This window comes from Alligator mississippiensis, chromosome 13, assembly GCF_030867095.1.
Source record: "Alligator mississippiensis isolate rAllMis1 chromosome 13, rAllMis1, whole genome shotgun sequence".
NCBI lineage: Eukaryota > Metazoa > Chordata > Crocodylia > Alligatoridae > Alligator > Alligator mississippiensis.
This window is the reverse complement of record NC_081836.1, coordinates 42,592,795-42,615,386: the sequence shown is the minus strand read 5'-3', so window position 1 is coordinate 42,615,386 and position 22,592 is coordinate 42,592,795. Positions and strand designations below refer to the sequence as shown.

General features: G+C 43.9%; 2 protein-coding genes and 1 pseudogene across 4 annotated transcripts in view; 1 reads left to right on the top strand and 2 right to left on the bottom strand.

The window, feature by feature from the left end:
- Window positions 1-9,395, top strand: part of PDXDC1 (pyridoxal dependent decarboxylase domain containing 1) — a 54,615-nt gene extending 45,220 nt beyond the window's left edge. For both annotated transcript variants that reach the window (XM_006261587.4, XM_019494679.2), the window contains 5 exons: window positions 428-549; window positions 2,856-2,948; window positions 3,040-3,136; window positions 5,612-5,716; window positions 7,414-9,395. In XM_006261587.4, the coding sequence (XP_006261649.1) occupies window positions 428-549; window positions 2,856-2,948; window positions 3,040-3,136; window positions 5,612-5,716; window positions 7,414-7,685 (689 nt within the window). In that variant the 3' untranslated portion in view covers window positions 7,686-9,395. The remainder of the gene's footprint in view (window positions 1-427; window positions 550-2,855; window positions 2,949-3,039; window positions 3,137-5,611; window positions 5,717-7,413) is intronic.
- Window positions 9,396-10,083: 688 nt separating this feature from the next.
- NTAN1 (N-terminal asparagine amidase) lies at window positions 10,084-19,563 on the bottom strand. 2 transcript variants are annotated; one of them, XM_006261588.4, is made up of 10 exons: window positions 19,430-19,562; window positions 19,076-19,178; window positions 18,927-18,992; window positions 18,332-18,440; window positions 16,824-16,897; window positions 15,513-15,566; window positions 14,938-14,991; window positions 13,890-13,987; window positions 12,068-12,181; window positions 10,084-11,884 (listed from the first exon to the last, which is right to left on the bottom strand). In XM_006261588.4, the coding sequence occupies exons 1-10, from the start codon at window positions 19,508-19,510 to the stop codon at window positions 11,705-11,707; spliced, it is 933 nt and encodes a 310-aa protein (XP_006261650.1). In that variant the 5' UTR covers window positions 19,511-19,562; the 3' UTR covers window positions 10,084-11,704. The 2 variants fall into 2 exon arrangements, with proteins under 2 accessions (XP_006261650.1, XP_019350226.1); XM_019494681.2 differs by lacking the exons at window positions 10,084-11,884; window positions 12,068-12,181 and adding an exon at window positions 12,188-12,349 and having other exon boundaries at window positions 19,430-19,563.
- On the bottom strand, window positions 13,727-13,807 carry LOC132244697 (U4 spliceosomal RNA; annotated as a pseudogene).
- Window positions 19,564-22,592: the final 3,029 nt, after the last annotated feature.

Below are 22,592 nucleotides of genomic sequence, written 5' to 3'. Positions count from 1 at the left end.
ATTCCTTGTAGGTTGATATGGTAGGCTCTTGGGTGCAATCCTGGAATTTCCAGGTAGACCTTGCCTGATTCTCTCCATACCATTATTGCTGTAAGATGACAAGCCAATAGCAGATAATACGCCACATTTCAGCTCTTATTTTTCACGTTAGGTGGTGTCGTGACCCTTTTAAGATATCCTTTTATTTTATAGGTATACAGTTGTATATAATATCTATTGTTTCTTCTCATTAAACCTTAGATATGGTTTTTCAGTAAGAAAAATACAATGCCAAGCACTAAAATGTTGCTTTTATTAATGAGGTATATGCAAAGTTAAAAGCTTAAGTGTTGGGATTCCCAGACATGTTATTGTGTGTGTGGTCCCTCTCGTGAGAGATTTTTACATTGTCAGCAAAAAAAAATGAAATTCGTCCTTCTTCCTCCAGGCCCAGAATTTGGAGGGGAGAAAAACTGTGTGTATATTGGCATGGTAACTGAGGATCTGGATGTGTCTGAGCTGGTAGAAACTATTGCAGCAACAGGCAGAGAAATTGAAGAAAATTCTAGAGTATGTATTGAAATTGAGACTTTTATCTTGTTTTTTATATATTGGTTTCAGAGCACTTTTTGAAAGAAAATGACACTTAACCAATACACTTAACTTAGAGCAATTTACATCGTTTGTGAGAATTGTTCCCGGTGGTCTGATTCTTGTAAAATCTCTGGGCTCATTCAATCATACAATGAGCCAAAGAGTTTAAACCATCCAAGGAAACTCTTTTTTTCTACATCTAGGGAGTTGAGACCATATTTTAGCATTAAGTCTTGCAACTTCACTGACATTAGTGCAACTGTGAAAGTTTCCACTAGTTATCTGTTAAAACGTCAGCTTGGAAATGAGCATTACAATATGTTCATTTCAAGGACACTTCCTTGATGCTTGTAGAAGATTACCTGAGAATCCTTGGGTGCTACCCTTAATGGCTAATCTAATGGAGTTCTTGGATTAAAATCTGCATTAAGGAAGGTGGTTGCCATTGGAGTAAAGATAAAATTTTCCTGGTATTGGACAATTCCTGCTATTATGGAATAATTGATCATCACTTCAGCTAATTAATCTTGTGGATCTTATTTTCTCACCTACAAAATAAATTCTCCTTCAGGCATCCTCTGCATCTTTCCACTCATGGGGTCACCAGGGTGCAGCTCTGTAGTGGAAGCTCTTAGTCATGTCTATTGTAGTACTATCATGTCTGTTCCTACCACTCTTCTCACTGTTTCTGTTCAGGGGATGTGTCACTACAAACATCTTACTTCCTCCCATCTGAGCCCTCAGCCTGGATCCTCTCCTTGGAGAGTTTGCATTATAATTCCAGCATGATTTTTATGTAGACTTCTAGCATGGACAGTTAGCTTTCAACACGTTACAAGTTCTTAAGAACAGAAAAAGGTTATTCTAGGTTGTTAATGATGCTCGCGATTAGGATCTGATGGTTGGTCTGAAAATAAAGACTAAGTTTGAAGAGGTGTACCAGTTGCCCTGTTGTCTTTCCAGCTCATACAGAATGCCTGACTTGTCTCAGGAAGAGCTGGTTCTCCTTCAGGTGTGCAGTCATCAGTGTTTCAGTCACAGGGGCACAGAGAAGCCTGGATGAACAGACTGGTAGTTCTGCTTCTGTAGGAGATGGTGATTAGATTCATGAATGAGCATACACCAACTTTTGCTCCTGATCCCTCTAGGGGGAAAAGGCAACAGAAACATCTTTTGAGGCTCCAAGAGACCTGCAGCAATTAATATATTTTAAGCCATGAGATCCACAACTGAAAGGCAGATGTGCCTCATCAATGGCCTCTGCACAGAACCAGTCCGCAGGTACAACTCATTTGCACCCACCCCACCCCTTTTGGGTCTGTGCAGAAAAGTAGTTGAGTATTCAGAAAGGACTCAAGGAAAGGAGTGTCAGCAGAGCCAAGGTGTACTTGTGGGGCGTATTCCTGATCAAGCCTGTATGTATCCTAGCCAGTCAGATTCTAAACAAAGACTATAGGACCAGAGGCTTGGAATCCAATTCTCCATTCCTACCCCTCCTGCAAAACCAGCCACATCTGTAGCATTTTGGATCTGCTAGGTAACTCTCTTAATTTATGTCTGAGAGCCCTAAGACCTGCAGAGAGGAGATGTTCTTAACCTCTGCACCCCCATGCTGCTGTTGCCATTCTTCCAGAGAAAAAGGAAAATGTTCTTCACATTTTCAGAGTAGCACTTCCATCCTTTCTTAGGACTGTCCCCTACCTTCCTTGAAGGGGGAGAAGGGTGCTGCTTGTCAGAGCTATCCTGTCAGTGGGAATATGCAGGACACGAGATGATCTGTATTTTATCTGTAACTAAAGTTTTTCCAGGCACACTCTGTGTAGTCCCATTTCCTGTCCACCTTCCCTTCTTCTGCGCCTAATCACAGTCTCGGACTTATTGGAAGTAGTAAAGGAGTAAAGCAGACAGGGCCTCTTGGCCTCTGAACTGTGGGGAATGGTCAGGGAGAGCACACTGCTATCAGTTTTCCTCACCAGAAATGCACCATTTATGCACCCTATAGTGTGAAAATGCAGAGGACAGCCAGATGCAGGTGAACGACCTTCAAGTAACAGGAATGCACAGCAGTTCACTTAAGAATAGTTTTCTGCCTTAAGAACTATTTAATAAACAAGACATCTACATTCAGTTTTCTGTTGAGTGTCTGCTTTAGTGTAATTTGCCAAGTGCTGGCCTAACTTGGTAAAATGTCCAGATGTTCCATTTAATGTAATCATCAAGACTAGGACTAAGATGCCAGTTCAAGTGTAAGTGATTCAGTACTTTTTCGTTTTTTTAATTAGCTGTTGGAAAACATGACTGAGGTTGTTAGAAAAGGGATACAAGAAGCACAAATTCAGCTGCAGAGGGCAAATGAAGAAAGACTTCTTGAAGAGGTAAGACTGTCCAAGTAAGTGCGTGAGCTGCTTTGCAATCTGGTGGGTGGCTCAGTCACCAGAATTGATCTTTCCATTGCGTGTTCTGTAGGGGCTGCTGCGCCAGATTCCTGTCGTCGGTTCTGTGCTGAATTGGTTTTCTCCATTTCAAGCTTCACCAAAGGGAAGAACATTTAACTTAACAGCAGGTAAGAACACATTTACAACAGTATGACATTAGTGATAGCTATGGAAGTGGGAACCTGTAGAGTGCTACAGGCTTCTACTTATTAACTGATTTTAAAATATCTGACTTGCATGATTAAAAATGCACTCTTTAGATACTGATAGACACCTTTCACAACACTTCCTCCAGCACCAAATAAAAAGAATTCCGCACTGTTCCCTGTCCTGCTCACTGTTAGTTCTCCATACCTAAAACTCTCATATCAAACTAGAAAAACTTGCTGGATTTGGTTGTCTTCCTGTGTTATGTAACAAGAAAGGGCTCATTATGTCATCTCCATAAATTCCAAACATATGACCTGTAAAACTGGATTTCTTCTTATGCTTATAATGCATATACCAGCGAATGGGGAGATCTTAAGAGTCTTGAGAATCTTCTTAGAGCTGTGTAGTGTACGTTTCAGCTGGGGCCACCAGAATGTGTATTTACCCAAAGTCCAAGATGCCTCTGAATTTAAGATGGGTCCCCCAATAATTAGATTCTATACATAACACATTTATAAATTGTGCATGTATAGAATCTAATTATTGGGGAATCTATCTTAAATTCATCCCCCCACCCAGACCTGTGGCAGGGGGGCAGGTGGTAGGGTGAGGCAGTGGGGTACAGATGGTGAGAGGAGCAGTGGGGAGCAACTAGTAGGGGGTACAGGCAGTATGGGGGCAGTGGGGTCAAGCAACTTGACCTTTGCTTCTCTCCTTCCCCCCTCCCCCCCCATGCTTTCCCTGTGAATGCTGTTATGGGTAGCTTTTGTGCAGAGCAGAGCTAGATATGTTTGGTCAGGCACCCCAAGCTGACCACTTTTATTTTTGCTGCTGGCCTTAGCTAAGGACCCAGTGTTCAGGGTCCTCACCTCTGCTGCAGCTGAGTTACGTCCATAGCACCACCACCCTGGGCTTGCAAGAAATGCAAAAGAAACAAATAAAGAGTTAAACAAATAAATTGCCACTTAGCATTTCCCTGGTTTCATGCCTCTGACTTTTCCCAGGCTTCATTTGCTGGTACCCTCTTACCTTTCAGAGGCTTTGGGGCCTGAAGGACTTGTGCAAACGAATGCTTGCTCAGGGCTCCTTCCTGTGGGCTGCTTGACCTCTGCTAGCCCCAGGCTCAAAGCAGCTTACTCGCATCCCCCCCCCCACCATACTCGCATCCAAGACAAGGAGACCCAAAGAGCATTTTTCCCTATGTTAAACTGTGGGGAAAGAATACTTTCTTTTCTGTGTAGCTTCTGTTTCGAATGACCCTTGGGCTGTTCCTACCTTCATCACTCTGCAGTGAGTGTAAATCTGTTAGGGAAGGACATGCTAGAACTGAATCATACTGGGTGTGTCTACACAAGACACTAACTGCACAGTATCCTAATAACACTACGCAGTAGTGTGTTGAACAAAACCCGCGCTACCCGTGCTAATATGCTACTGTGTAGTAGTATTAGCCTACTGTACAGTTAGCATCTGAAAAAACCCATGTGCTGGTGCTATTACTTAGTAGCGCAAGTTACTTGTGCATTGATTTAGTACTTGGTTATCCAAGTACTAAACTGAATGTGAAGTAACTAGAGTGCATTAATGAAAGCTTAGACGCATCCACTGTGTTGAGTGTGTTGTATACTTGAAACAGCTATCTGGCAGCCAGTCATGAAGGGAATTCACTGCAGCATACATGTGTGGATGGACAAATTATTGCTGTATTTGAATTGATCTGTAACTTATGTCTGTTTTTTGATGCAAAAAAATGGAGGGATGATGCTTTTACAAGTCAGTCTTGGTAAAGTACCAGCCAGTCGTCCTTGACGCTGTAAGTTCACATAATTTAGCAGAGGCTTGAGGGTAGGCCAGTGACTTTAGTCACTATATCATCAAGGCAACCTTTATTTATGAAAAGCTGGGGGAAAGGGAGACAAGGCTTTTGTTGTGTCAGGAACTTTCACTTCATCACTGATGCAGGAAATGCAGAATGGAAGGCTTCTTTGGAAGAAAAAGGCCAGGATCCTTTTGTGAAAGATTTCCCCACTTCTATGGGATCTCCTTTCAAAACCTTGCTGTCACAGGGATGGAAAATGTAGAAAAGATCCGAAAATATTTTAGGGCTGTGCTGGTGGAGGGGAAGAAATCTTCACTGGTAGAAAAATGTTATAAAATGAGCATGGCGTCACTGCATCTTTCTCTAGTCCACATTCCATCCTGTATTCGCAGCCTGGGGTACAGCCTTGCACCCGAGTGGGATGGCACCACTTCATGTGAGACTGGCATGTATAGCATGAGGGGGGACTCCATGTGTGCTTGGGATGATGCATGAGTGTTAAATGAAAATTAAGAGAGATGCTGGCTCAGTGATGTGTTAAGCTGGCATGTGACCTGCTTCCAGTTGTATTTAGCTCAGTGGTGTGTCAACAGTTAAAATTTTGCTTCTTACACAACACTGTCTTCCCTTGCAGGCTCCCTAGAATCCACAGAAGCCACCTATGCATCAAAAGTGCAGGGGACTGGGACCACACCTCCCCCAACTCCCACTTCTGGTCGCACCAAGCAGAGACTTCCAGGTGAGCTCCCTAATTCACTTCCAGTAGTTTGCTAAGACATTAAAATTTCTGCTTGAATAAAAGACAAACTTATTGCAGTGTACACTGCCCACATCAAAAACTAGAGTGCTGATTTTTGATTTTGGTAGGACCTGATCAGTTGCTTTTAATGACCAATGCATAAATTACAATCCAAATTGGATTTAAACAAATTTGCCTAAGCATCAGTCACATCACTTCTGCTGTAGTGCTCTACAGACTAGGGAAAGGGGTGTCCTTTACCAGCAGTGTCACTGTCTCCAGGGCTCTTACTAGATAATATCAGAGATTATATTGAAGGCTTTTCAGTTTTGTGAATTAATAAGTAAACAACATTCTGCTATTTTGGGAAGAGAAGTATGTATTAACAATGCATTAGTGTGTGGTGAATTTGCTTTGCCAGCTGGCTATTTTGTGGAACCCCTGATGTGTTGGGGAAGTAATGATATGTCAGTGACTTTGTACTGTACCATAAAAAAGCTATTAAAAATCTGCTAGGCAGTCGGGGTGTGTGAAGCGGGCCATATTCAATTCGTTGATTTGGATCGCTGTCCCAATTTATATTCAGCCATATCTGAATCTGAAGATTCAATGCTGATTCGGCCATAGACACGGCTTTAAATGGGTTTTTTTCCTACATACCTCAAGGTACCAGGCGCAGCTCGTGAACGGTGGGGCGGATGGAGTGTCCCACAGGAGCGCAGCCCCCCCTCACCCCAAATGCTTGGCGATGGACCCCCCCTCCCCCAGCAATCAGCCATGGGGGGACCCCAGGTGCCCGGCCCCCTCCTCCCCCCCCACCGACCCAGGAGTCATCAGGCACCAAGCTGGGGGACAGGGGGAGGGTCCCCCGCACATTCTGTGGCAGACCCAGAAGTGGACTGGAAGTGCTTCTGGTCCACTTCCGGGTCTGCTGGTGAGTGCACTGGGGAGCCCCCTGACCCACCATTGCAGCATTCACAAGCCGCCTGGTACCTTGAGGTATGTAGAAAAAACATTTTAAAGCTGTGTCTGTCCAACTCATTAAATCTCTCCGAATCAATTTAGGGAAATTTAAAGGGTCTCCTGATTCGATCCGGATATTTGGCCGCCAAATCGAACCAGTGACTGAAGCTTTGCACAGCCCTACTAGACAGTAGTAAAGCTGGTTCTTCCTTTCACCAAGTAAACAACAGTAGGTTAGCAAAGTGTGAACAAGTGAGGCTTTATTATTGTTAGCTTGCCTTTCTTCCTCTGCCATGAGAGAGAATTGGTTTTTAGCCTTGGACTACCAGTCTTCCTTAATTGATCATTACTAGAAACCCCTTCAAAACAGTGCTGGTGTATTTATGCATTCAGAACTGACTTAACATGACTACCGGCATGCTGTGTCTGACACGAACTGGCAGGGGTTTTGTTTTTGTTTCCCTGTTGGTTGGTTTTTGTTCTTTTCAGCCAAGTCTTAACTGAGCCTCTGATGCAGGGGGAAACAGTTACAGAGAGAAGGTGAAAAATTTGCATCTCTTCTGTGCTCATGAAGTGCTTGTAACGTTTAAGTGAACTTAATGCAAAGGCAAAATGGTACTCACTGCTACAAATGCAAAAACCAGCAGCCAACCACTGTTCAAAATCCTGGCCTACGTGCATTAAGTTATGTATTTCCTACACTCTAATACTTTTATTCATAAATATTTCTACAGGTCAAAAGCTTTTTAAAAGATCTTTAAGAAGCTCTGATGGGTTCAGTGAGACCAGTTCAGTCAGTCACACAGATGACTTGGAAAAGATGGAGCAACAGCCCCACGCTTCATCCGCTGTACAAGAGCAAGGGACTTCCGAGCCAGAGAAATCTGAGCAGCAAAAGGAAATGGCACAGGCAACAAACAGAGAAACTGAAGATTTCCAAAGTGACAAATCCCCCAAATCAGGAAATGACTGCATTAAAGTAAAGGAACAGGAAAGCTTAAGATAAAAACCTGATGTTGTGGATTGAGACTTTGTACAGAAAATGCATTCCCTTTACCATAGGGAAGATGGTGTTGCATTTAAAATGTCAACAGTGCCACGTGCTAGTACAGTAACAGCTACTGTAAGTCATAATTAACTGGAATTTTGCACAAATACATCAGTGAAAAAGTTCCCCCTCCTCTGCTGGGGAAGGGCCTGAACTCTTTTATTGTACACTTATTACATTTGCTTTAATCATATACACATTAATATCACCAAAGTAATAAGCGATCTCATTTATTAAACTATTTGTAAACATTGCCGAAATAAATCATTTGGCAAAAGGTGATGTTTACTGTAGGAATCCAGGTGGCATTATAGTACTTGAGGAGTTGATCGGGTAGGATTAGGATTGAACATACAACTGCACCTAGTAATGTTTGTAAAGTGATTCTAATTTATATTCAACCTGCCAGTTGCTCACCATCTTTATATATATAAATATATAGATATATGTGTCAGTTTAGCCTCCACTGTAGAACAAACTTAGGTAGACAAGCTGTCTGCATTGCAGTTCATCTCAGTTCTCTTGGATGTATTTTGGATTTGTTTTATCCCTAATCCCCAAAACTTCATTGCCAGCAATTGTGAGTAAAGGGGATGTATACTTGTGTACATAGGAATGGCTGAACTGGCATCCATCAGTTTTTCCCACTGTTGTTTGCAGTCCACTGAGTTGTTTCTTGATCTTGTGGGCCTAATGTTACTGACTTACGCCTTTTAGAAAGTGATAGTGCCTCTGCATGCCACAACTTCTTGCCTCTCACTGACGAGAATCAATACACATTTTCCTCTGCACGCCACTTATATAACCAAATCTCACTGAACATATTTTGTATAGAGTAAATGTCATCGGAGTCTTTTTCTGGTGTGTATTTTTAAAGATACCTGTTAGGAAAGCTTGAAAACCTGTCAAGTTTGTGGTTTCTACACTATCACTTTGACTAACATGGTAATATACCTATTGTAGATATTGTACAAATCCAAAGAAATTCTATAAGTTAATCATATCAACTAAGACTGCTTAAAATGTATTACAATCTGGCTAGCTTTTGTCGGAATCAAAAACTTAAGTCTTTCTCCATTACTCTGAGTCACTTGACTACACTCCTTCAGGATTTGCAATAGCCTCTCTTTGTTAAGGAAGTCCCAGAAAAACTTAAAAGTGCAGAAGATATTAATTGTCCTAGTCCTCCAAAACTGACTTGCTAACACTGTTGCCAGCATTCCCTTTACATAAATATGTAATTTACCACCTTGTGTAGCATCATGCTGGCCTAGCGTTAGTGGGTTGGATATTGTTATAAGGAAAACTGTTAATTTTAAGTGTACTGCCAACTAACTTTTCCTCTTGGACACCCAGATTCTGTGCAACTGGGAAGCCTTAAAATTATACTTAACTGCAATTTTGATTCCAGTAGTTAGGCAAATCAGAGTGCAATTTTTCTTAAGTGCAACAACATAAGTCAACCTGTCTTCCTTATCAGTTTATTTGGTGCAATGACGTATATTAACATGGGTAAATTTGTTGGGAATAAAATTATCAACATAAAACAAAATTAATTTTTAATGTTTTTATATTTTGAAATGGTTAAAATAGCAGTTTTGTTGGAATTGAGCTATGTACTTTAGATACTACCCAAATGTTTCAATAAAAATTCTTCAAATGATTGTATCTGAGACTTGTTACTAGTAAAAGTTCAGTAACTAGCTTTTTAACTATAAGATACCTACTCTTGTCTTGTTTATGTAAAAATCCAGCTGTAGGGCATACTAGCTCATAATTATAACAGTACATACATCAATTGAGGAGCTTCTGTTTTTAGTATGCATTTGGATGACAACACCCAAGTCAAGCGGAAGCTGGAGTCTCCAGCACTTAAGACATGGATAGAGCATCTCATGTAATTTCTGTGTTCCAAATATTATGTCATCTTCCCCTCATGGTTTTGCTAGCTAGTTTTGATGGGTAAAGAAAATGTTAAATCACTGCAGAGGGACAACAGGACTCAGTGGCCAGAACACAATAAAGAACATGTATTCATGGCATCAAAGCTCTCCTTGCAAAAAAAAACAACAGGGTAAGTCAGTTCTTTTGAATTCAAAGCAGTTGCACCAGTTAAGCTGGAAGTAGCAAGTAAGAGTGTAGGTGTGTATAAGGGGAAAAAGAAATCACAGAAGGTAAAGTGCAAGAAATCACATGACCGATTCATAACTCAAAGAAGGGTGAAGGGAGCTACTCCTATTGAAACTTCTAGCTCAGAAGGAACAGACAAGATATTTGAAAGCAGAGCAGTGAAAGGCTAGGAACTCTGCAACATTTTAATATCACTGGAAATAATCCTTGAATTCAGAGAACATAATTCAATTACTGCTGTTTTATTACAATTCTCAAGCTATTGACACTTGGTTCTCAGATTGCTGGTGAGTTGCAAAGTTTACACACAGCCTCCTTTTGGCACTTTAATACTTCAGCATAGTTTTCTATCAAACTCATGCAGGTTAGATCCTTTTACAGTTTGGGGTCTTATGGTCTTTGTAGGAAAGTGCCATGTATAAACTATCTAAACTCTTAACTCCAAACTTTTCAAAGCTTTTATGGAAACTTACCAGCCCAGGTACAGATTGCACTAGAGAATTTGGTGAACATGCTTTTTCTACTGTCAGGTGTTTATAGTCCTTTTTTTCAATTGATGGTTTAGGATACTTTGTTTGCATCAACTCTATAGGTTGCCTGTATTGTATATGCACACACACTATGCTTCAGTTAATGCCATCTTTCCTACCAAAAAACAGACCCCAAAACTGGTTAAACTATACCATTATTAAAAATACACAAAACTAAAAATTTTGTAGGACAGGCAGCTGTAATGCAATACAAATGAAGAGATATAGATCTTATTCAAATACTGTTGTCACAGCCAGCAAAATACATCTGCTTAACAAATAATGCTATGGTTACAGAAGAATTGCCAAGACTTTAAGGATGTACACCTGTAACCAGTACTAAGAATCTGATCAAGATACCATAAGGATTATTGTTCATGTAGGTTTTAAGCTTTTTGTAACAAGGTATTTTCAGGAATAGTTGTTCAACTCCCGTTACATATAAAACTGTATTTTACTGCTATACCTAATTATAAAGAATATGGGACTAAGTACATCTCTGTCAGTCTCTTTTTTGTTAAAATGCAAAAATAAGTTGTAGAAACAACGATAAAATGTTACGCTTCAACTTTAGAGTCAACAGCAAAAGGTGAGGAACTAGCCTGGCAATGGCCCTACCACTCATTAGTGGTGAATACTTTTAAGTTACTCATCCACAGTTTAGATAACAGAATGGGAAAGCAGCACTGGTGAATAGACTGTTACTTCAGGAAAAGCGTAGTATGAAATATTTGCCCTTTTGCAAAACAAAGGCTTTTTAGGCTCAAGTATTTGGAAATATCTGAATCGCTTTTACAGGTCTGATTGTCAATTTTTTTCTTATGTGAAAAACTGATTCATCTCACCAAAAACTAGATATGTTATTTAGGGTGCAACCACGATTTGGATTTTGAAAAATAGTTTTCTCCAATGATCAAGAAGTCACTGCATTAAGCCTGTATACCTAAACATACATTTGATAAACTTTTGTCCTTAAGGAGAGAGAGTCCTAAAGGAAAAAAAAAAATTCTTGAATTGAATCTTGCAAGGTAGATTTCAAGAGGCTTCTATATACACCTGTTAGCACCAAAAGAAAGAACTGGAGAAAAAGCTCCGTCAGGGGCAGAAAAACTCTTAACCTCAGAAGCAACTGCTCCCTTTTGCAAGTAACAGTGCAAACAAATGCACTTCTGCCAAAATACTTTGTTTTGAAAAGCATCAGAGTTGAGGGATTGTAGGAGATGGAATCAGCATCAGTTCAGAAACATACTCCTTGCAAAATGGTCACTCTTCTGTTGGCAAGGCCACATCTTCCTGGTCTCTTTCTGGATTTGCCTGTTAAATCTTGTCAGAGCAAACCTGTACCCATAACCCTTCTTCATTTTTTTTGTAGCTGCGTGGTTTTCTGTCAGGGAACAGGGAGTATTGTGGAAAGGGGTGATCTTTTAAAAATGTTAACGTGGATCTAATGTGGGAAACAAAGTGGGGGGGCTCAGCCAGAGGAGATGTGGAAAGATTCTGAAAAATAAGACAATATTGTGAGCTAGTTCAACCCAGGATAGGAACAACTCCTGGCTGCTGGGCTTCCAGCTGCATTGTCAAGATAGGACACCCACCCTTCAGCAGTGCACAGAAAAGCCATCAGTTCAGACAAGACATTAGCAGTACTCGATACAACTAAAAACCGGTTTCTTTGGGTACCTGTAAGATCTGTTCATCGTCCTGCTCCAGCCAGAAATCCACATGTGGGAAAGGCATCCAGAAGTAAGGTCCAATATGGAGTTGCTTTGTCTCTGCATCATAAATACTAATCATCTAAGACAGGAAACAGACTTTGAAAGACTTTCCTCAACCTTCAAGAGCAGTTGATTGGTTCACTTGCTGCAAGGCCAGTCCCTGCAGGGAGCACCCAGCACTTGCAGTGAAAAGCAATCTAGTTGCTTGTGGTCCATAATTCTCCAGAAAGGAGAAGGTCTTCCCCCTCTGGGTCAAAGGATAATCAAAAATCATAAATCCTTCCTCAAGTGAGAGTCATCCTATCATGAGTTTGCATGAAAGCAGATCCTACACACGGATCTACAACTTCTAAGAGGGAACAATCTTGCAGGCTAACACTTAGGAGACCTGGATTTAAACTCTCAGCTGTCCCCAGGCTCTCATTAGCCTTAAGTAAATTTAGTGGGTTTTGCCCTATTCCCTACTCCTAACTGTAGATTACCACCACATCCTCTCACCTTTCATCTGCTGGGGACATCTAAGCTGCAAGTTCTCCAGGAAAGGGATCTTTCTAGGTGTTTGTGCAGCACCCACCATAAGGTAACCTGCTCTTAGCTGGAGCCTCAGGCACAGGGGCAGGCAAAGTCTGACCTGTGGGTCGGATTGGGCCTGCAGCAGTCTCCATTTCCCAGCAGCCCCTGCCCACATTGCTGTGACAGTGTGGGGCTGGATGGGGAGCTGCTCTGGGGGCTGGGATCTTGCAGCAGTGACAGCATGTTCTGGAGCCAGGGCAGAGCTGCCATTTGCTGCTCACATGCCCTGAGCAGGGACATGCGGGCAGCAGGTAACAGCTCTGGACGACGCTGTCGCCACTGCAAGATCCCAGCCCCAGCCACATGGTAGTTCCCCACCTAGCCATGCACCCGCCCAGCGCTGCTGGGGCCAGTCTCCATGGAAACCCTGGCCCCTTGCTGTCACAGCACCACCACTGCTGGGATCTCCATGGAAACCAGCCACAGTGACACTGACAGGCACTGCTGGGAAATGGAGTCCGGCCACTGGCCAGATCACCATTTTGCCCATCCCTGTTCTAGCAGCTACTGTAATGCAAATTGACTTAGCACAAACTCCAGCCTTGTTACAGAACTACAGTACTTCCCTTAGATATAGAGAGTGACCATATGTCCAGGTTTGGCCAGGACAGTCCCAGATTTTGAAGGCCTGTTCTGGCCAGCTGATGAAAATTTAAACAAGAATTCTGGGTATGGGGCAGGGAGGCAGAGGCATGAGCTGTAAAACAGGAAGCCCTAGCAGACAGCAAAACCCTCCTAAAATAGATTAGCTTGATTAATGGAATGACCATAAAAAGGGATGATTAACACCTATGGAGTAAAGAACAACAGGTCATTAGTGGGCCACTGACTCCCGTAGCTGCCTAAATAATAATACCAGAGCTGCACCATGCTGCCCTGCCCCTGTCTTTGCCTGCAACAACGCAGCTGACTTGAGTGGAGGGGTCAGTGTCTGGGACTTTACATTGTCCCATACAGTTACCCTACTTAAACAGCAGCTCTTGAAGCAAAGGTTTACAAGACCAGTGTTGTTGATCATAGCCTGGCATTATATCAGTCAAAGACATTTCTCCTTAAAGGAAAAGTTTTCAATTAGCAATAATCACACCTAGGATTAAACTCATTGGCTATGATACTACCACTGCACAAAGCATAGATTTCTCTCATAAGCCACTGATACTTTTCCCTCGTTAGTCATGTTCTTACCCCAGTAAAACTATACCTTTTTCACTCACCTTTGCTCCTGTTAAGGTACGGGCTGAACGTAAGTCCTCATCTGGTCCCTTATCTGGAAAAGTTGCATGGAAGATCTCTCCTGTTTTAACATTCACAGCTGAGGGGAGAGCAGTTATCAGTTACCAATGACTTGTACCCATCTACCCACACACACTGTATTCCAGACAAACAAAACCAAGACACAATAACCAGCAAACTTCAGGGCCAAATCAAGCAACTAATGTCCAAGGCATTGATAAAGAAATGTTGCATTTAGCCCCTAGTTTGCTCTATTTTCACAATGCTGCCTAGGGTGGTTTCTAAGCTTCCAGAAGAAAGTTTAAAGCAGTGGATCTCAACATTTTTAGACCTGAGAAAAAATGCTAGCTCTTAGTTTTCACTTTGCTTTTGTAGTAAAAAAAAAAAAAAAAAAAAAAAAAAAAAAAAAAAAAAATTCTTCTGTTGCAAAGAGCTCAGAAAGACCACAACAGGTCACCATGGTTTTAACACTATGGATTCCTATGTGAAGTCTCTGGGTCCATTTTGTGAATCAAATTTGCACACCAACCTGTGCTAACATGCATCACCCCTGAAAGGGTCTCGAAGCACCCTGCTTAAGAATCACTGTTTTAAAGGATACCGCTAATTTGAAAATAAGGCCCCACCACGTTTTGTTCCAATGGTATTGCACTGTTGGTAGATAAGAGAGGAACAGAAAAATTAACTAAGCACAGTGGAAAGAAGTTTGGTTTCTAGACAGACTAAGGAACAAATGGCACCACAGAACAGCTCCTTTGCACTGCATGGTCTGCCTATTAAAGAAGGTGAAGAAAACCAGGGGCAGTGGGACATGTGCATTTCTGGAATGCCAGGGGCATCTCCCGAACACCAGAACTACTGCTGTCAAGTACAGCCAGTCTCCAAGTGCTACTACCAGCAGTGCTGTCCTAACAAGCCATATTGAATCCTGTGCATTATGGTATTACTTGCATTAGCAAACTTTGAGAGAATAGCATATTTGCTAGAAAATCAGAAATACAGCCAGTGCCCAAGTTGTGCTATACTCACCAATTCCATACACAATTGGGAAATGACTGTCCTTCTCCTCCCTGTCATTTAATTCTGTTACAAAGAGAACAGACAGGATGTTCATCTTGGCAGCCATCCAGAAGGATATTCATTTATTTTCAAGCAGCATTATGTAGACTTACTCAGGGAGAGGCTCATGCATTACAAAAGGAGAGAGAGAAGCCCGTGCATTGCAAAGACAATGTGTGGACAATGTAGATCTAACCTATAACATACTATTATCACATGACCTAGATCCATGCCCTAAGAAGGTGAACACTGAATCAGCCCTTTGGGACTAAAGGGATCTGGGGAAGGGCATCACAGGAGACAGCTCCTGTGCTGGACTGTGGTTGGCTCTGCCCAAAGCCCCTAATCCCTTAACTTCATGAGCAAGAAATGTCTAAGGGTGCGCCAATAAAGAATTTTGGGGCTGATACTGATGGCCGATTATTAATGACCCATATTGGCCAATACTGATCTGATTGCTGATGTGCCTCAAGATCAAGAGCCTCCCATATTGTTTTAGGGCTTGAACAGCCTCTTATGGAGTAGAAAAACATTAAGTCTCTTACCTGTCACGCAGTAAGTCATTAAATGGACATCATCTTGCTGGAGGTCAAAAGCTCCTATAGCAACAACAACAGCAGCAGGGTATAAAACTGCCTCATGTCAAAGCAGACACTGTACTTAGATTAGGTCAGCATTATGTACTGTAAGTTAGATGGGCAACTCAGTCTGCCAGCAGAAAAAGTGTCCAGTCCACTGTTCCTGGCATAGATAATCAATCAGCATGGGGTTTTTTTGTTTGTTTTTACAGGGATGGCTCAATATTTTTTTCTTATGAAACAAAGCCTTAGCTAGTGCACCTTGCATGCAACTGACTGCTAGCAAGGATCAAAACTTATTTGTTAAATGAGAAAGCCTTTTATCAACATTTTATGCCTTTCTCTGGCATTGTAGGATCTCTGGCTTGCTACAGTCAGCAGAACTCACTTCTTAACTGTCCTTTTCACTTTCAATGCAAGCAAAAGACAATTTTTCTTCTTTTTGAAGTTCTAATATAAGAGTTTCCTTATTTTATAGTCAGAGCACAGGTTTAGAAAATTTCTTTGCTAAACAAGAAGGCTCTCTCTTTTGGGCTATTAGCCCACAGTCAAATCCTCCAGCCTCCACACACACACCCCAATATGGAAGGAGGACTCATTAGCTGAGTGGCACAGATGCCTCTCAGAATACTTCCTCTGCCAACCCTAACCCCCTTTAGACAACCTTTGCTGGTCCTTGTCTAATCACAAAGTGTGTCCAACTCCTACTGGTTTCAACCGGGGCCAAGAGCCCCCCAAAATTCACTAGAGGTGCTCAGCTTCTTCAGGTTAGAGCACTTGGGGCCAGGATGTGTGTTTCTGGTCTATCTGTGAGTGGCATGTACACCTCTGATGCTACAGGCATAAAGGTACATAACACCTTTCATGGGAGGATTTCAAGACACTGATTAAATATCACACCCCTTTCCCCATAAGCTGGATACTATCAATTTTATACATGAATAAACTTAGATACAAGACAGATAAGAGACTTAACCAAGATTATGAAGCATGCCAGTAGCCAGAGGCAGGAATAAATCCACCCAGCTTGTTTCTCAATATCCTGCTCCAATAGACAAGCCAAGAACAAATCACTATTTAAAAAGTCCTCCATCCTGTACATCACACAGATATAAATCTCACAATCCCATGCCATACTTTAAGTTCCCAGATGGAGAAAAACAGTGGTTCCAGATTTCTTTCTGTTGCATGATGGGAGATTCAGATCACACAAAATTTGCACGAATCCAGTCAGAACTCTAGGTTTTGGACATGAGAGTGGAAAAAATGTGAACTTACTAAGAAGCTGATTAGTAAGTTTTTGTGATAAATGCCTATCATCATTGAAACCTCCAACTAGGTGCACTTCCAGCCTAACAAAGATGGAACAACAGGAAACAGCAATTAAAAAAAAAAGACAACCCAAAGTGAACAGCTTTACATTATAATCCCCAGCCCACAATGTAAATGATCATTAGAAAAGGCTCTTTTGTTTATCAAATGCTCCAGTTGTTTGCTTATTAACTCATGGCTCCATGCTCTAGACATAATAGGGAATAATATCCAGTGAGCAGCACAAACTATGGCACTGAGCACATGTAGCCCTTAGTTTAATGGTATCTAGAAGCACTAACGGCCTTAGGACTGGACCTTAAATCACAAAAACTGGGACAAAGATCAATTAAATACAAAGTAGCCTCACTCCAGTGACTTCCCCCCACCACTACCTTTGACCACAAGGTAGGGCTCTCCTCTGGGAAGTGTCTGTAAATACAATCCACTTACTCAGGGGTCAACAGCCTACAGCCCAGATCTGGCGTGCAAAAAGGTTAGATCCAATACAGGGGACTGGTGGCACACAGATATGCTATGCTGTGCCACCCATGCCCACCTCAGCCCTCCCTGCTGCTCGCTCACACACCTGTGCTTACCCTCGCCCTTCTTCAATGACCCTGGGGACAGGGATAAGCAGCTAGGGTAAGTGTAGGCAGCTCAGGCCCCTCAGGGGGTGGAGATTTGCAGCCCACAGCCACAAAGGCTGCCGACAGCCACACTTTATTAAAGAGGTCTGCCCCCAGGGTGAAGTTTTCTGACTAGTCACCTTTGTCAGTTCTGAGTGCTCAACTTCACATGAAGGGGCCCAATTTTCAGAGAGTGCTGAGGATTTACCATCTGAAAACCATCCCCTTCAAAAGGAGTTGGCTTGTGAAAGTTCATCATCTGCCAACTAAGCAGTTTTTACTTCTATTAGGTGCATACAGGCAAACAACCAAAAAGGATGGATGGAGCTGTATAGTTTTCTGTCCCCCACATCATCAACTAAGAAAGACTGTGAGAGCCAGAAAAGTCCCACATAAATTCTCAAATCTCCGTTTGGGGACAAGGAAGGAAAAACTACAAACAAACAAAATGCCATTTATGAAACTAAGCACATTTGAGACAAGTCACCAGAAGACAATAAACATGGGACTTCACAGTGACATTTTTACAAAGAGACTATTTGCAAGCTTTATATCAAATCACTGGTAGAAGGAAATCTAAAACAATCAATTAATCTATACATAAAAAAAATTAATGGTTCTCAGCAAGTTTAGAAAAGGGAAAGTTATTAGCTGTATTATAATGTCATTAGGAACACAAATATCAGGAAACTGCGGAAAGAGCTTCTTACTGAGACGTTTACTTGCTCATACTGGGCAAGCAGTTACCTGCATCTGAGTCCCTAATGAGCACACTTAGAACTTCCCACCTGAACGAGTGTAGCAACCTTGGGAAATGTTGCACACAAGAAACAGAGCAGAGCTGACCTTCCACATTCTGCGTTGCTAGAAAGAGACTTTACTGAACTCATGATCAGTAACACCTCAGCCTCTGTGTCTGATCCATCAAAGTGCGTCAAGCAGGTAGCCCCACTGCCTGAAAGGCAGAAAATGAGAAAACGTTCACCCGACCGCAGATCTCACATCATGCAAAGCACCATTAACACCACTGCCGTTGCTTTGTTATTCTGCACAGTCCTTTGTATCAGTGCAGCGAGAGCACAGCCATTTTACAGGAGAAAGCCACCAAAAGGGGTTAAGTGACTTCTTAAATCATGCAAATGGACCCGCAGAGGCACCCTACACTCCCTCAGTTTCCTGCAGTCACCCGTAAGTTGCTTCCTGTGTAACTTAGTAGCTACAACAAGGAATCTGACAATTCCCTACCATCAATTATCAATAACCCAGCAGCTGCCAGGGGGAGGATGAAAAGGTCTTGCACAGCTTTTGTTCACAGTGCCCCGGCCAACACAGGTTGGGAATTATAATGACAGTGAAACTAAGCACCCAGGGAAGCTTAAAGCATCAAACTGAAATAACAAGTGCCAGGTTATTTGAGAAATACGGGCCTCCTTTACCATACCTGTGTGCCTGAGCACCACCAAGTGGCAGGTCGTGGCATCCTCGGATCCAAGAACGGAAACGGAGCCTATTTTAAGGAAGAGAAAGACACTGAGATCCCGTCCTGCTCGCTGCTTCCACACGGAAGGTTATCACCACTGCTTCGCCTACCATCTGCAGGGGTGGTCACTGCAAACTCTCTCTGCTGGACATACAGAAGTCCTTTGGGTCCCACCGTCTGAGCAGGCTGGCTTGTGAGAACTTTTGCTTTCTCCTAAAAATAAAACAGAGGCAAAAGTGACCGACGGTGCGGCCGGCGCTGAGGTGCACACGGTCACGGGGGGGCTCCGGGCGACCAGAAACCCTCAGAGCGCTCCCCAAATGGGAACCGGTGGATCCCACATCACCCAGAGCAGAGGGACCCTCGCGGGGGCGCAGAGGAGGACGAGGCGCCAGCGGGAGGGCCCGGCGCCGGGGGGACAACAGCGGAGCCCTGGGCCGTCGCAGCGCAGCCCCCGCCCTCACCACCAGGTGCGGGTGGGCTCGCAGCAGGTCCCCCGCCGGCCGCCCCAGCTCCACGCGCCGCCCCCGCACCAGCAACGGCATCTCCGCCGCGCCCGGGCCCTGCGGGGCCGCTTCCTGCCCGGAGGGGCGGGGCCGGGCGGGGCGGAGCGGTGCCGCGCGGGGCGCTGGGAGTTGTAGTGCGCCCCCCCACCCCGGCAGCGCCCGCGACGGACCCGCCCTGCAGGGCGCCCCGCGCCGCGCCCCGAAATGCGGAGCCCCAGAGCTGCGGCTTCCCTTAAAAGCCCCTTTGCCTCCCCGATTTCCCGCTGTTTCCTTTTTCACAGACAGGCTCTTTTCTGCCTCGAAAATCTACTACTGTGGAGCCTCCCTTCCTCACCACCCCCCCACCCCCACTTTTCCTTTGGTGCCCTAATTTCCACTCATTTACAGTCTCACTGACGTCCTGCCACACTTTTAGCTTCTCTCCTTCCTTGGAGTCTCAGACCAGCAGAGACAACCCTGCCTGGAGGAGGGTGTTTGCTCCCCAAAGCTGCCAAGAGCCATCAGTGACGCGCAGGGGTGCAGGCAGGTGCGCGCGCACCCCCCGGGGTTGACGATGCACCCCTGCGAAAAGCGCCGTCAACGCTGCCAGCAGCGCCTGCGGGCGGTCGCCGCTCACCACCCCCTCGTTGCATTGCCACCCGTGGGTGGTCGCCGTCCCCCCATAGCTCATGCTATGAACTTTGTTCCAACTGCTCAGTTGCTCTAATAAAAGAGACCAGATTCACCCAAAGAACCTGGCCTGACCATGTCCTTAGACCAACACGGCTGCAACCAAAACCCCCCTCTACACACACATGCTGCTTGTGGGACAGGCCCCGCACCAGGCAGCACTGAGCTCCCAAGGGAAAATTTAAGATGGGCACAAAACACCCTCTCTCTTCCCTCCTCTCCCAGCCCTGCTCTCTGCACATTTTTCCAGCTCAGTGAAACTCCACTGGTTTTATTAGCCAAGTGCTGCTTTCTTCTTGTGTTGTGGCTGTAAGCACAGCATTTCTTCTTAGGGAAAAAGGAAAAGCCCACGTCCCTCCCTGTCTGCAATCACACGTGCTTTCTGCTCAGGGGATGTTTTCACAAAATTAAGACACAAAAGCACTGTAGGACCCCACACTCAGTTATTTGTCAAGAAAAGTATATTTAAGTGTCTACGTGGCTTAAACACCTAGTACTTACCTAGGGCTCACTTTTTAGTATTGCAACATGTATGTTGTCTTCTAGAGGCCCAAAGTCCACGCATCAGAGAGCATTTTCTAGACCAGAAGTTGGCAACCTGTAGTCCACAGGCAGCATCCAGCCTGCAGGCCGCGTCCAGCCTTCAAGAGACTTTGGATCTGGCCCATGAGGCCATGGCTGCAGTGGCAGTCGGCCGCAGGAGGCTCCCTGCACTGCCAGGGGCTGCCCTGCCACACTGCAGCTAAGCAGCTTCACTGGGGAGGAGGCAGGGTTGCCTCTCCCTGCTGCAGCTAAGTGAGGGGGGAAAGGGCAGTGGCTGCCCTAATGCCCACTGCCTCTGACCTGAGCGAGCCCAACTGTTGCCAAGTGTAACAGGGAACCCCTACCCCTGTTACTAGGTGGCTTTGAGTGGGAAAAGGGCCAGGGATCAGGCAGCTAATGAAGCAATTAGGTGCACCTGGTACTGGGGAAAGAGACAAAATGTTGAATGCAGTGGCCAGAAGGGGGCTGGGTCCCTGAGCTGCCACGCAAGCAGCTCCTGTGTAAATTGGCTGCAGGAGGTGGGCTAGTCTGTACCCAGGCAGAGCCAGAGAGCTGTGAAGACTGAGCCAAGGTAAATGCCTAGGTTGCAGGGAAGTATTAACCCAGGGTTGTTTGGAGTTTGTTTTACAGTCATGGCACTGGCATTTAGGTTTTGGCTAGATCTGCTGGTGGGTTGGGAGTGGCTATATGGGGTAATAAGGAGCCACAGACAGGGGTGCTTGAGGCTGTTCCTCTCCAATAAGCACCAGAAGTCAGGCTCTGAGATGAGGGAAGGACTGGGACATAGGGACTATTAAGGTGCAAGGGGCCCTAGGAAAGGGGATTGCTGCCTAGGTGAGGCCAAACCCAAGAGGGTGAGGTCTTGAACACGTAGACCCAGCTTGGAGGGTGTGGTCAGAGAGGAAAAGGGGGCTGAAGCTGGGACAGGCAAGACACTGACAAGTGCCACAAAAACCTATGGGATGTGTCCCCTCAAAGGGGTAGTATCATGAGGCAAAAAGGCCCCAGGTGTGGCCAGAATAGTTTACCCCCCCCCCAGGTGACTACAGACCCTCAAGTACCCCCCCATTAACAATACATAAGCACCATCAAAGGTGTGGCAGGAAAGTGCTGGGAGAAGAGGTAGGACTGGGAAGGAACTGGCACGTGGAGCATACCCAGACAACATCTGGAAGTCCCTGGACCACACATAAGGTATTAGCAGTTAGCCAAAATAAGAACAAAGTATTATATGTTGAAGTTGTACATTGCTTGCTTCTCAAAGGTGGGGCTTATAATGTTAAGGTCACTGGTAGCACAGGGAATAAAATATATATACACACACATGCACTTTGTGGCACTCTGGAAATCACTTTTCCCTTTGTTGCAAGGATACTTTCATGTTAGGAGAGAAGACAAGTTATTTCAAATGCAAACTTTTTATTGCTCCAAGAATGATGACATAAAGAAGAATAAAATATTTTTGAAGAACTGCACAGACAAAATTTAAGGAAAAAAAAAGGTCATCAAATGACAGGAGCACATGGACTTTGCTATACTGTTCCCAAACCTCTCCCATAGAAGATGTCCCATTAATTGTGTTCCACAGTCTTTCAAAAGGAAATTGCCAGAATTGGGCACTCCTGAAACCCCTAATTCCTACAGCATGTTTTTTTTGCCACTATGTATACTTCTACACACATTCCAGTCTGTTTTGTACATAAGTTAATGGAATTATGTACAGATATATGATTTGTAAGTATCTGGGTGTATGAAGACTTGTTTCAATTCCCATCCCATCTATGGAATCTTGAAAGTCTAGCAACAAGTCTAAATAAAAAAAATAAAAAAAAAAATACAAAAAACCCAGGCCAGTGCAGTTGCAGCAACCTAAAGACAAGAATCTGGACCAAAATAATTAATATTTCCA

What these genes read in the sequence shown, in the direction of transcription:
- NTAN1 (XM_006261588.4), bottom strand. Translation starts at nt 19,510, where the DNA reads ATGCCGTTGCTGGTGCGGGGGCGGCGCGTGGAGCTGGGGCGGCCGGCG. An exon ending in AGTGACCACCCCTGCAGATG is followed by an intron (nt 18,993 to 19,075) that starts GTAGGCGAAGCA and finishes TCCTTAAAATAG; the next exon opens with GCTCCGTTTCCGTTCTTGGA. An exon ending in AATGACTTACTGCGTGACAG is followed by an intron (nt 14,992 to 15,512) that starts GTAAGAGACTTA and finishes TCTTTGTAACAG; the next exon opens with AATTAAATGACAGGGAGGAG.